At 40.5% G+C, this 13,870-nt stretch overlaps 1 protein-coding gene across 1 annotated transcript in view; it reads left to right on the forward strand.

Moving 5' to 3' along the window:
* Nucleotides 1-13,870, forward strand: part of LOC129043715 (putative ankyrin repeat domain-containing protein 20A2) — a 45,733-nt gene that overhangs the window by 16,003 nt on the left and 15,860 nt on the right. Inside the window, 3 exon segments of the mRNA XM_054500604.2 lie at nt 5,025-5,055; nt 7,668-7,737; nt 13,162-13,246. Coding sequence (XP_054356579.1) covers nt 5,025-5,055; nt 7,668-7,737; nt 13,162-13,246 — 186 coding nt within the window.

Here is a 13,870-nt window from a genome sequence, read left to right on the forward strand (position 1 = left end):
CTTTTTAACTCATTAATCTTTCAGTAAAATTGTTAAATAAGCATAATAATTTCTGAGTTAAAATTAGAATAAAAATTGTCTTTTATTTTGATTACATGAATAATCTAGTTTTCATATTGTGCTAAATCCCTGTTTAGAATTATGAAATAAGATAAAATATTCAATCATTTTATCAATATTTTCTTGCCTATGCATGCAATTAAATTTATTTATTTTATATATTATATATACTTCAATTTGCAAAATTATGACCACATGCTACTTTGGTCTTCAATGATCTCTAATTTTTAGGGTCACCGTGTCTTGCTTAAATATATCATAACAGGTTCAGTGAATATCTTTTATTTTTTATTATTTTTTTCTTTTTTTAAGTTATACTTTAAGTTTTAGGGTACGTGTGCACAACATGCAGGTTAGTTACATATGTATACATGTGCCATGTTGGTGTGCTGCACCCATTAACTCGTCATTTAACATTAGGTATATCTTCTAATGCTATCCCTCCCCCCTCCCCCCACCCCACAACAGACCCCAGTGTGTGATGTTCCCCTTCGTGTGTCCATGTGTTCTCATTGTTCAATTCCCATCTATGAGTGAGAACATGTGGTGTTTGGTTTTTTGTCCTTGCGATAGTTTGCTAAGAATGATGGTTTCCAGCTTCATCCATGTCCCTACAAAGGACATGGATTCATCATTTCTTATGGCTGCATAGTATTCCATGATATATATTTGCCACATTTTCTTAATCCAGTCTATCATTTTTGGACATTTGGGTTGGTTCCAAGTCTTTGCTGTTGTGAATAGTGCCACAATAAACATACGTGTGCATGTGTCTTTATAGCAGCATGTTTTATAATCCTTGGGTATATACCCAGTAATGGGATTGCTGGGTCAAATGGTATTTCTAGTTCTAGATCCCTGAGGAATTGCCACACTGACTTCCACAATGGTTGAACTAGTTTACCATCCCACCAACAGTGTAAAAGTGTTCCTATTTCTCCACATCCTCTCCAGCACCTGTTGTTTCCTGACTTTTTAATGATTGCCATTCTAACTGGTGTGAGATGGTATCTCATTGTGGTTTTGATTTGCATTTCTCTGATGGCCAGTGATGGTGAGCATTTTTTCATGTGTCTTTTGGCTGCATAAATGTCTTCTTTTGAGAAGTGTCTGTTCATATCCCTTGCCCGCTTGTTGATGGGGTTGTTTGTTTTTTTCTTGTAAATTGGTTTGTGTTCATTGTAGATTCTGGATATTAGCCCTTTGTCAGATGAGTAGATTGCAAAAATTTTCTCCCATCCTGTAGGTTGCCTGTTCACTCTGATGGTGGTTTCTTCTACTGTGCAGAAGCTCTTTAGTTTAATTAGATCCCATTTGTCAATTTTGGCTTTTGTTGCCATTGCTTTTGGTGTTTTAGACATGAAGTCCTTGCCCATGCCTATGTCCTGAATGGTACTGCCTAGGTTTTCTTCTAGGGTTTTTATGGTTTTAGGTCTAACATTTAAGTCTTTAATCCATCTTGAATTAATTTCTGTATAAGGTATAAGGAAGGGATCCAGTTTCAGCTTTCTACATGTGGCTAGCCAGTTTTCCCAGCACCATTTATTAAATAGGGAATCCTTTCCCCATTTCTTGTTTTTGTCAGGTTTATCAAAGATCAGATAGTTGTAGATATGCGGCATTATTTCTGAGGGCTCTGTTCTGTTACATTGGTCTATATCTCTGTTTTGGTACCAGTACCATGGTGTTTTGGTTACTGTAGCCTTGTAGTATAGTTTGAAGTCAGGTAGCGTGATGCCTCCAGCTTTGTTCTTTTGTTCAGTGCCATCCCCGTCAAGCTACCAATGACTTTCTTCACAGAATTGGAAAATACTACTTTAAAATTCATATGGAACCAAAAAAGAGCCCACATTGCCAAGTCGATCCTATTTTTACTTTTGAGACAGATTTTAGCTCTTGTTGCCCAGGCTGCAGTGCAATGACACAATCTCAGCTCACTGCAACCTCCACCTCCTGGGTTCAAGCGATTCTCCTGCCTCCGCCTCCCAAGTACCTGGGACTGTAGGCATGCACCACCATGCCCTGCTAATTTTTTTTATTTAATAGAGACGAGGTTTTATCATGTTGGTTAGGCTGGTCTCGAACTCCTGACCTCACATGATCCACCCATCTCGGCCTCTGAAAGTGCTGGGATTACAGGCATGAGCCACTGCACGTGGCCATCGTTTTTTTTTCTTTTCTTTTCTTTTCTTTTAATTTTTGTTCTGGAGATCCTGGGATGCATAGACAGTGAATATCTTTGGTTGGTTGTTTGTTTGAGATAGTCTCACTCTGTCACCCAGGCTGGAGTGTAGTGGCACGATCTTGGCTAACTGCAACCTCCGCCTCCTGGGTTCAAGCGATTCTCCTGCCTCAGCCTTCCAAGTAGCTGAAATTATAGGAGCCTGCCACCATGCCTGGCTAATTTTTGTATTTTTAGTAGAGATGAGGTTTCACCATGTTGGCCAGGCTGGTCTTGAACTCCTGACCTCAGATGATCCACCTACCTCTGCCTCCCAAAGTGCTGAGATTACAGGCATGAGCACCATGCCCAGCTGTGAATATCTTTTTTAAGTCAATAACTTTATTTCTTAGAGCAGTTTTACGTTCACAGCAAAATTGAGAGGAAGGTACAGAGACTTTTCATATATTCCATACCTCCCACACATGCATAACCTCCCCCATTATTAGTATTTTCCACCAGAGAGTGGTACATTTGTTACAACTGATGAACCTACATTGACACATTATAATCACTCAAAGTTCATAGTTTACATCAGGCTTCATTCTTGATGCTGTACATTCTGTGAATTTGGGCAAATGTATAATGACATGTATCTATTACTGTAATATTATTGACAGTACAGTTTCACTGCCCTAAAAATTCTCTATACTATGCCTGTTCATCTCTCACTTTCTCCCTAGCAACTCCTGGAAACCATTGATCTTTACTTTGTCTTCATAATTTTACTTTTTTCAGAAGAGTCATATAGTTGGAATAATACAGTGGATATCTTTTTGAATAGTTAAAAAAAAGCTCATACGTGTCATCCTAATTGAATGTAGTCATTTAAGATGTTCTTTGTCCTTTTGTTTTTCTTTTGCTTCTTTGTCATTGCAATGGATGATATATGCTGATGAGATATGCTTTACATACTTAGAAAACATGATTTGTATAGGTATTTGCCACATAATGGAAAGGGTTGAGGAAAAGGACACCATGCAGTACCACAGAGCACAAACTGGGGCCTCTTGCTCTGTGAGGTGGGTCCAGATAGACTCTCTAGCAATGAAAGGTGACAAGTTCAAGGGGTTGTACTTTATAAAACTGGAATCACAAAGTCTTTCTTACTTACCTTCGGTTAGAAATAAGACCAGAGAGTGAATGCTATAGGTAAATACATAGGTTCCTCACTGATCCTCTTCCTTTGAGGGATGAGTTTGACAACAGTCTATTATAATGACATGACTCACCTACAACTAGATTCTGTCATGAGGGATGGCAAGAGAGTTTTGCTTTATGTGAGGTGAAAAAGAACTTTTTTCCCCTACTAGGGAGAAGGGCAAGCATTGGAACATTCTGGTAGTAAAAGGGCATTGATAGTTTTCTTTCTATATATTTTTCACATCATATAGTACTGCCCGGCAGCCTGCCACACCTCCCCAGTGTTTCTTCAGCTTCTCTGTGAATGTGAGATGTGGTTCATAGTGGATAAGCTCTTAAAGGAGTGATCTTTCCAGCAGTTTTTCTGTGGGAGGTAAAATGGCAGGTGAATTTGTGCCTTGTTATATGTAGGGCAGAGCAAATAGCTACAACTAAGTAAACCATCCAGCACCTTCCCCAAAGAGTAGTAGCCAGAGTAATACACTGATCTCTTTTGAGCTCTTTTCCACTGGCGGCTGGAAAGTCTTTGCAAGGATTCCTGTTTCTGGTCTGATTCCTATGTTTTGCTGGCTTCTGGTGATAGGGTGTTTTACCCTAAACTGAGCAGTTTTAACTGAAGAGCTAGAGAGGCTGTGTTGTGTGATAACAAAATAAGTGCAGTAGTTCCCCCTTAACTGTGGGAGATATATTCCATGACTCCCAGTGGATGCATGGAACCACGAATAGTACTGAATCACAAACTGTTTTTTCCTATACATACATATCTATGATAAAGTTTAATTTATAAATTAAATTGAATCTGACGTTATCAGCAGATAGGGTGTGAGAATTGAATTGTGTCATCAGCAGGAATGATTGCTTCCTTGTTGGTGGGGAAAAACTCTCCACACATTTGGTCACAGAAGCCTCCTTTGTTGATGATTGTTGCTGTGGCATGACAGCAGAGAAAAACATGTCAAGTATGTCTTTCTGCACATATAGTGGATAAGGGGTACTACTGTATACTCTGTTTTAACAGCCCCTCATATTTTGGTCCAGAAATCATGCTCTTTGACACTGTTGACTCATCACACCTGTTCTGCTAACAATACCATTTTTACTCAATCTCATAGAGTTTGGCTAGGATGACTTGTATACTGCAGTTTACTTGTAGATACCAAATTTTAATAAATTTATTCTTCTTTGCATTTAATAAAAACAAAGAAAAGTACAGTTCTTACTGCATTAATTACCTACCAATAGGTATAATTAATGTTAATTCTAATAAGGTCCCAGGCATGCTCCCAAAGGAATTCTTTGTAACAAAGCATCAGTCTTATGCTTTAAAAAAACAAACCAAAACAAAACAAAAACAACAACAACAACAACAAAAACAGGATCTAAAGCATACACACAAGTGTGCACAATTTTTTTTATGAAGGTAGAGTCTTTCTGTGTTTCCCAAGCTGGTCTCAAACTTCTGGGCTCCTCAAGTGATCCTCCTGCCTCAGCCTCCCAAGTAGTTTGGATTACAGGCATGCATCACTGTGCATTCTTATGCTTTTAATATTCTGTACATTTATTATTGATTTAAAATGCATTTTGCCTTTTTATTTAATAGATGTTGGAAGTTCTGATGAATCTGCAGTGAGGTAGGATTTTATAGATTTTAAAAATTATGTTAACTAGGGAAACATAGATGGAAGAAACTAATATCTGTTGAGTGTTGTATTCTGGGCTAGACATCCTAATATGTTCTATGCATTTATCATCTCATAAAGCCATCACAACATCTCTGTTCCTATAACCTACTGTTTATTATTAAATAAACAACTATGGATTAAAGCAGTTGATTAATTGGCTCATGATCCCATAGTTAACAAAGTAGCTGGCCCACTTTGATCGTCAGCCTGCCTGCCTTCCAAATCCCTTCTCTTGCTCCTCGGCATAGATTGATAGACATCTGTGCAGCACTTGGATCAAGGTATAGGTCTGAATCAGGTTAATCAGCTTCATTAATTTGATTAATGTCTAAATTAATGAGAGTTTAAATACCTTAAACTCTCATTTAAGGTTATCGTTAGAATATGGTTAGTCCAAGAGTTTGTCCTAATAAATTTGACAATTTCAGTGGTAACCAGTATCTTATTTTTACCATCAAAGGCTTTAGGGCAGATCTGACTTAGCTTTGGCCATAGGACTGTAAGTTTTACAAAAGCAAGTATAGGCAAGTCTTAGAAATTATTTGACATCCCAGGTTTGTTTTCCATTTAGGCAAGTATTTCTGCTTACTTTCATAATACTTTTTTTAGTCTTGTTTCTTTGTCCATGAATTTTCTATAATCTTGTCTTGATTTTTTAAAACTTTCTTCTCTGCTTTTCTGGTGCTTCTTTTATTCTACTATTTTTTCAAATTCTGCTGGCTATGTATTCCCAATTTTCCTATAAACAGAATCAAAAGCACATAGAATTACAGAATTTTGAGGAATCTTAGAATGAATTAAAATACTTTCTAGTATTTTCACGTGTATTGAACATTCTGGTCAAGTGATTCTTTAGATAGAGAACTTGAGACTCAAAAAGATTAGGATGGTTTTTTTTTTAGACATAGGAATGGGCAGAAATGAGATTTGTACTCATTTTAAAGCCCAGTACTCTTCCTTCTTTTTATATCCTATTGGCATGTGTTTTAATAATACAAATGGGAGTGAGTCTCATGCACCCAGTGGATAGAATGAGTGTGGAATTAGTGAACCCAGTGAAAGTGTGTAAGAATGGAATGAGCAGGGGAAGGCCAATTTTGAAGAGAAACAATTATCGATTGATACATTATAAAGATGACGGACACACAAGATGTTGGGAATTATCTACAAAGGCACATTAAAATAGAAGGTTCAAGGGAGCTCTAAAAAATTTGCTGCTTTTTTTTATTTATCAAGGACTGACAAACTTGAAGATTTTTACTGAAAGATGCTAAAACATTTTGAGACACTGGGAGGAGTGTCTACAGCAGATAGAAATGTGGTATCATCTACTTCCATTCTGACTTACAGAGGGGTGGCTTAGAGCCCCTGGAGTACTAAGGGGCTGGAGATTGCTGAACTACATAGGTCTGTGGCACAGGGCAGGTGTTTCCTCACCTCTGCCTTTTTTCACAATTCACTGATGTCCTTCCCATGTCCATGTAGGCTGGGTCAGGGGCATGATTGCCTGGCAAATCAGTCATGGAGTTCAGTTGGGTAGTTGGTAGTGTGTCTATGCTGGGGGCAGGTGATGAAGACTCCAGTTAGCTTGTTTTTTAGGAGCAGGGATATAGAGAGCTCCTATCCTTTCAGGAATCTGTGCTTTCATAGACTGAAGATTTGAAGATTGGAGACTTCTGTGGAGCCCTGCAGAAGTGGAATCTGGAAGTGGGAGCCCATAGGAAGAAATATACTTAGATAGTACTTAGGGAAATAGAGGTACAACTATCAGGACTCTGTTTTTCCGGCATTCTCTCTCCTTGGGTGTCTGAGTGCCTATGAAAATTTTTAAGGGCTTGCTAGTTTATGTGGACCTGAATAAGGTAGGTCCTATAGAGTGAAAATAATGGGATTTTATAATTGTTAATGTTTTAATCTTTCTGGGAAAAGTATTCTCAATAAGAACATACACCTTTGTTATCTGACTTTTGTACATTTAGCTTTCACACATTTCAAATATTGCAGGGGATTCCCTGTAGTGATTTAGGGCAAGGGACAGCAATAGGACCTTCCTAAGTGGGTTCCATGCTGAAGAATCAAGACTGCCATTTTGAAGTGAAGCAGATTAGTCTTTTAACCAGAGATAGATCATGGAAAAGAGACAGTGGATCTCTCTACCTTGTTTTAGGACATCAGTTTTCTTCCAGATTAGGTAACAAAATTTATGTCATCCATTAATTGAATTTTAAGTTCAGTTTCAGGACAGATAATTCGTGAGGGTAAATTGTTGTCAGGTTCTGCCAATATATTGACTGTCACTATTTGTTATAGAGCTCAAGGTCAGTTTTCATTGAATATTTTATAGATTTAGACAGGTGGAGGCAGAAATAGGTAACTAAAATCTTTTACAACAGAGGACATATTTTAATTATATCAAGAATCATAATTTAATATGTAGATCACTGACCTTTCCCTAGATTATGTTTTCCTTTTTTGAGGGGGAAGCTGGATATAAACTGGCAGTTAAAAAAATTGTAAAGAAATCAACTTGCTCATTTTCATTGTGTATTTTTACTCTCAAGCATTTTCCATGAACTGTGTGTGGATTCATTGCCTCCATCAGATAACGAAGACTTGACTGTTGCTACTAAGGTAAAGTGGTCTCTTGTAAAATTAATTTTCTCACTCTGAATGTAGTTTTGCATAGTATTTACTTTTAAAACTTAGCAGTGGTATACCTATCATTGTTTTATGGTGGTAATGGAAAGTTAGAGAAAAACATACATATGGCTAGTTGATTCAAAAAATTTAACTTTGGTAACTAACAAAGATTGATGAGTACTGTGACGGGGGAGCTGAAAAAAATGAACTGGAAAATAAGTAGTGACAGGAAAATCACATTAGGAATGCTTTCTCCAATAGAGGAAACATGAAATTTGGTTAAGGTTTATTTGGATAAATACTAACACTTTGACTTTTAAATCATACGAGTGTGACTTTCTTAATATTTATGCCTGTATAAGTCTTCAGTGGATCAAATTATTTGCAGTAATCATGGAATCCCTCTGGTACCTTTTAGTTGCAAAAATTTTCAGCACATAGCATATAGCTTTTTTTCTTGGAAACTTATAATTTTGGTATCATATAGTTTTTAGGAGAGATTATTTCTCTACTTATATTATTGGTTCTGTAGTGAGATGAAATAATATTAAAACTTGTAGAAAAATTGCTGAGTGTGGTGGTGTACACCTGTGGTCCCTGCTACTTGGGAGTTTGAGGCAGGAAGATTGCTTGAGCCCAGGAGTTTGAGAAAAGCCTGGGCAACATAATAAGACTGGATCTGACTTAAAAATATAAATTGTGGAAATGTTGAAATTTAAATTTATGCTCTCAAAATTTGTATCGCAAAGGGATTTTTGTGTATTTCGTAAGTTGTCCATGAAGAGTTTATATAAAATACTTCATCTAATTAAATAACATGTATTTTGCTGCAAATAACCAGTTCTAGAAGCAGAGACTCTTAATACCAATATGATAAGACTTTAACATCATAATTTTGTCATTGTAGTTTATTTAAAATATTTACTTCATCTGGCGTGGTGACTCACGCCTGTAATTCCAGCACTTTGGGAGGCCGAGGTGGGGGATCACCTGAGGTCAGGAGTTCGAGATCAGCCTGGCCAATGTGGTGAAACCTTGTCTCCAAAAAAAAGAAAAAACACAAAAATTAGCCGGGCATGATGGCACCGAGGTGGGAGAATCGCTTGAACCCGGGAGGCGGAGGTTGCTGTGAGCCAAGATTGCACCATTGCACTCCAGCCTGGGTGACAGAGCAAGACTACATCTTAAAAAATAAAATAAAATAACCACTCAAAGTCCTTATATCACATTCTGAAATTTCGAGTTTCAGAAGTTTTTATATTTAGTTGTTTAAATAATCATTGGAAGCTCCTGCATACCATGAGCTACTGGAGGTCAGTAAACATATTTGTGTGTATCCTGGAGTTCCTAGAATACAGTCTACCATTAAGAAACATTTTAATTCTTGTTTTTTGAGATGGGGATTCACTCTGTAACCCAGGCTGGAGTGCACTGGTAAGATCTTGGCTCACTCCAATCTCCATTTCCTGGGCTCAGGTGATCCTCACACCTCAGCCATCCAAGTAGTTGAAACAATAGAGCTATGTCACCATAGACCTGTGTCACCATGCTCAGCTGAGTTTTGTAGAGACAGAGTTTTGCCTTGTTGCCCAGACTGGTCTTTTATCTGCTGGGCTCAAGTGTTCTGCCTGCCTCAGCCTTTCAAAGTGCTGGGGTTACAGGCATGAGACATTCAGCCTTAATAGTTGTTTAAGCTGAATAAATAGACAAATGAATTTTTATATAATGGAATGTTATAAGTAATATAATATACCTCATATATCTAATGATTAAATATTTAAAATATTGCTTACATGTGTGTTATTTTTTAATATTTAAGGGTGTATAAGTTTTGATGTGTTATGTTGAGAAATTATGCCATAAATAAAAAGGAAATAAATTAGAAATATGTCATCAGTAGCAAAGAGGATTACAATGTATTTTCTAGTATCATTCAACTGGAATCTTAACATTGTGATTTTAGATTAACATTTCTTATACTTTTTATTAGCCCCAACTCATGTTCTATTAAATATACCTTTTCAAGCCATACATTACTCTTTAGAAGTCTGGTGACCAAATTCTTTTTCTAGGTGGAAAGTTGAAAGTTCCAGGTTTCTCTCTCTGTGGTAATAATGTTCTTTCAGGTAGTGATAGATGACCATATTTAAGTAATTGAATGTCTTACAGTAATAAACTCTATCACAGAAGTACTTACAAAAAAACATTGTAGCATAAATATTAATTAGTATTATTAGGGACATGAAAGACTAAAATGCTCTGTTATAGATCTATTTCTCCATGTACTTTATTGTACTTCATGTTGTTTCTTTTCTTTCTTGGCTTAAGCTCATATTTCATTGACCAATTAGGTTTGTTTTTTTTTTTGTATCTTCCTTCGTTCTCACATTTTAAATTGAAATTTTTGTGGAGTCAGGGTCTTGCTCTGTTGCCCAGGCTGGAGTGTAGTGACATGATCTTGGCTTACTACAGTCTCCACCTCTAAGGTTCAAGTGATCCTCCCACATCAGCCTCCTGAGCAGCTGGGATACAAGCACACACCATCATGCCTGACTCCTTTTTGTATCTTTGCGTAGAGATGTGTTCTCATTATGTTGCCCAGGCTGGTCTCAAATTCCTGAACTCAAGCAATCCACCCACCTTGGCCTGGCAAAGGGCTGGGATTACAGGCGTGAGCCACCATGCCTGGGCAACATTGAGGTTTATTTAAAGAAATTGATTAGGGCTGTGTGTGTGGTGGTGCATACTGGTTATCTCAACACTTTGGGAGGCAGAAGTGGGAGGTTTACTTGAGCCTAGGAGTTTGAGACCAGCCTGGGCAATATAGTGAGGCCTTGTCTCTACAAAAATAACAATAAAAACATTAGCCTGGCATGATAGTATGCACCTGTAGTTCCAGCTATTTGGGAAGTTGAGGTGGGAAGATTGCTTGAGGTCAGGAGGTTGAGACTGCAGTGAGCCATAATCATGCCACTGCATTCTAGCCCTGCGTTGACAGAGTGAGACCCAGTTTCATAAAAAGAGATTGATAAGAAACTCTTTCCTCTCCCTCTCCCCCTCCCCCTCCCGCTGCCCTTCCCCTCCCCCTCCCCCTCCTCCTCCCTCTCTCTCTCCTTTCTTCGGTCTCCCTCTGTTGCCGAGGCTGGACTGTACTACCGTGATCTCAGCTCACTGCAACCTTCCTGCCTCGGACTCCTGTGATTCTCCTGCCTGGGCCTGCCGAGTGCCTGGGATTGCAGGCGCGCGCCGCCACGCCTGACTGGCTTTTGTATTTTTGGTGGAGACGGGGGTTTCCCCGTGTTGACCGGGCTGGTCTCCAGCTCCTGGCCTCGAGTCATCTGCCCGCCTCGGCCTCCCGAGGTGCTGGGATTGCAGACGGAGTCTTGCTCACTCAATGCTCAATGTTGCCCAGGCTGGAGTGCAGCGGCGTGATCTCTGCTCGCTACAACGGCCACTTCCCAGCCGCCTGCCTTGGCCTCCCAAAGTGCTAAGATTACAGCCTCTGCCCCGCCGCCACCCCCTCTAGGAAGTGAGGAGCGTCTCTGCCTGGCCGCCCATCGTCTGGGATGTGAGGAGCCCCTCTGCCCAGCCGCCCATCCCCTATAGGAAGTGAGGAGCGTCTCTGCCTGGCCGCCCATTGTCTGGGATGTGAGGAGCGCCTCTGCCCGGCCGCCACCCCGTCTGGGAGGAAGTGAGGAGCGCCTCTGCCCGGCCGCCTGGTCTGGGAGGGAAGTGAGGAGCGCCTCTGCCCGGCCGCCCCATCTGGGAGGGAAGTGAGGAGCGCCTCTGCCCGGCCGCCCATCGTCTGGGAAGTGAGGAGCGCCTCTGCCCGGCCGCCCATCGTCTGGGAGGTGAGGAGCGCCTCTGCCCGGCCGCCCATCGTCTGGGAGGTGAGGAGCGCCTCTGCCCGGCCGCCCATCGTCTGGGAGGTGAGGAGCGCCTCTGCCCGGCTGCCCCGTCTGGGAGGTGAGGATCGCCTCTGCCCGGCTGCCCCGTCTGGGAAGTGAGGCGCGCCTCTGCCCGGCCGCCCCTTCTGGGAGGTGAGGAGCGCCTCTGCCCGGCCGCCCCATCTGGGAGGTGAGGAGCGCCTCTGCCCGGCCCCCACCCCTTCTGGGAGGAAGTGAGGAGCGCCTCTGCCCGGCCACCCCGTCTGGGAAGTGAGGAGCGCCTCTACCCGGCTGCCCCGTCTGGGAGGTGAGGAGCGCCTCTGCCCGGCCGCCCCGTCTGGGAGGTGAGGAGCGCCTCTGCCCGGCCGCCCCGTCTGGGAGGTGTACCCAACAGCTCCGAAGAGACAGCGACCATCGAGAACGCGCCATGATGACGATGGCGGTTTTGTTGAAAAGAAAAAGGGGAAATGTGGGGAAAAGAAAGAGAGATCAGATTGTTACTGTGTCTGTGTAGAAAGAAGTAGGCATAGGAGACCCCATTTTGTTCTGTACCAGGAGAAATTCTTCTGCCTTGGGATGCTGTTGATCTATGGCCTTGCCCCCAGCCCCCTGCTCTCAGAAACATGTGCTGTGTCAACTCAGGGTTAAATGGATTAAGGGCGGTGCAAGATGTGCTTTGTTAAACAGATGCTTGAAGACAGCATGCTCTTTAAGAGTCATCACCACTCCCTAATCTCAAGTACCCAGGGACACAAACACTGCGGAAGGAAGGCCGCAGGGACCTCTGCCTAGGAAAACCAGAGACCTTTGTTCATGTGTTTATCTGCCGACCTTCTCTCCACTATTATCTTATGACCCTGCCACATCCCCCTCTCCGAGAAACACCCAAGAATGATCAATAAATACTTAAAAAAAAAAAAAAAAAGAAAAGATAATACTTGAGCTAAGTCCTGAATTATGAAAAGAAACAGCCAGCTATGTGAAAATCAGGGAGAAGTGATTTCTAGGCAAGTGCAAGGACCAAAAATCAGAAATGAGTCTGCCATATTTGAGAACCAGAGGAAGATTTTTTTAGCTGAAGTGTGAAACCAAGGAGAAAATGGTCATAGATAAAATTTGAGAGGCAGCTTGTTCCTTAGGCCCTTATTTTCTCTTGCCTGAACCACTGTAAAACTTTCTTACTGAAATTCCTGCCTCCTCACTTCAATCCATCCTTCTCGGTGAGGCCCAATTAATTTTACTGAAGGCTCTGATCATGTCACTCTTAGTCAAAAACTCATGGTTTCATGAAAAAATCCAAACTACTAATCTGGCATTCAAGACCTTCAACAAACGACTTTATAACCTGCTCCCCACTATTTCCTTTCATGTAGTCAATGCTCCATTAAAAAAAATGTACCATTAAAGAAAAAGGGATAGTAAAATAAAGTTCTGTTCCTTCCCTTTCAAAAAAAAAAAAAAAAAAGAAACTCTTGATGCAACTCATTATAATTTTTAAAATGGAAACTAATTCTTGATATTGCCTTAGCAGCGTGTCCCCGAGAAAGTGTCAGAGCCTTTACCTGGACCTTCCCATGAAAAAGGAAACAGAATAGTCAATGGAAAAGGAGAAGGTGAGAACTGTATTTTATTTAGAAAGTCATTTGATTTTTTTTTAAAATATGAGCACCAATATAGTCTAATAGCTAAAGAAAATGTCCTGTTAACTGTATAATAAGTAAAGGAGAAGTAAAATGGTGATAAGTTTTGTCTCTAACCAAGGGTCAGCAGTTGATTCTATTGGGAGTACCACTAAAGGAGCTGAGTTATGAGTTCCATTTTAAGATACTCTAAGACCTGAGGCAAGTCAGGAAAGAGGGAAGAGGAAATGAATAAAAGAGAAAGAAAGAATGAGGAGGACAGAGTGTACAAGGAATAAATTTAAAAAATATGCGGGTGTGTGTAATGGAGGGTAGTAAAGTCAAATTGTTCTGTAGAAGAAGGAAGAACAGGGTGTTAGAAATAGGAAAGAAGATAAAGTGAGATTCCAGTACCAAAATGTGCAAGAGAATTAGAGTAACATTTTCCTACTCTTGCTGTCATCCTCACTACTGGGGAGGCATTAAGGATTGAGGTACTTTACCACACAGACCTGTGTTTTATCTACCATAGATGAACATCACCAAAAGTGGTTGGCCATGTATGGCTATAATTTAGTTTTATAGAAAATGTTGTAACCTCATGGGATAGTATCATAT

The sequence above is a fragment of the Pongo pygmaeus genome, chromosome 13 (assembly GCF_028885625.2).
Source record: "Pongo pygmaeus isolate AG05252 chromosome 13, NHGRI_mPonPyg2-v2.0_pri, whole genome shotgun sequence".
NCBI lineage: Eukaryota > Metazoa > Chordata > Mammalia > Primates > Hominidae > Pongo > Pongo pygmaeus.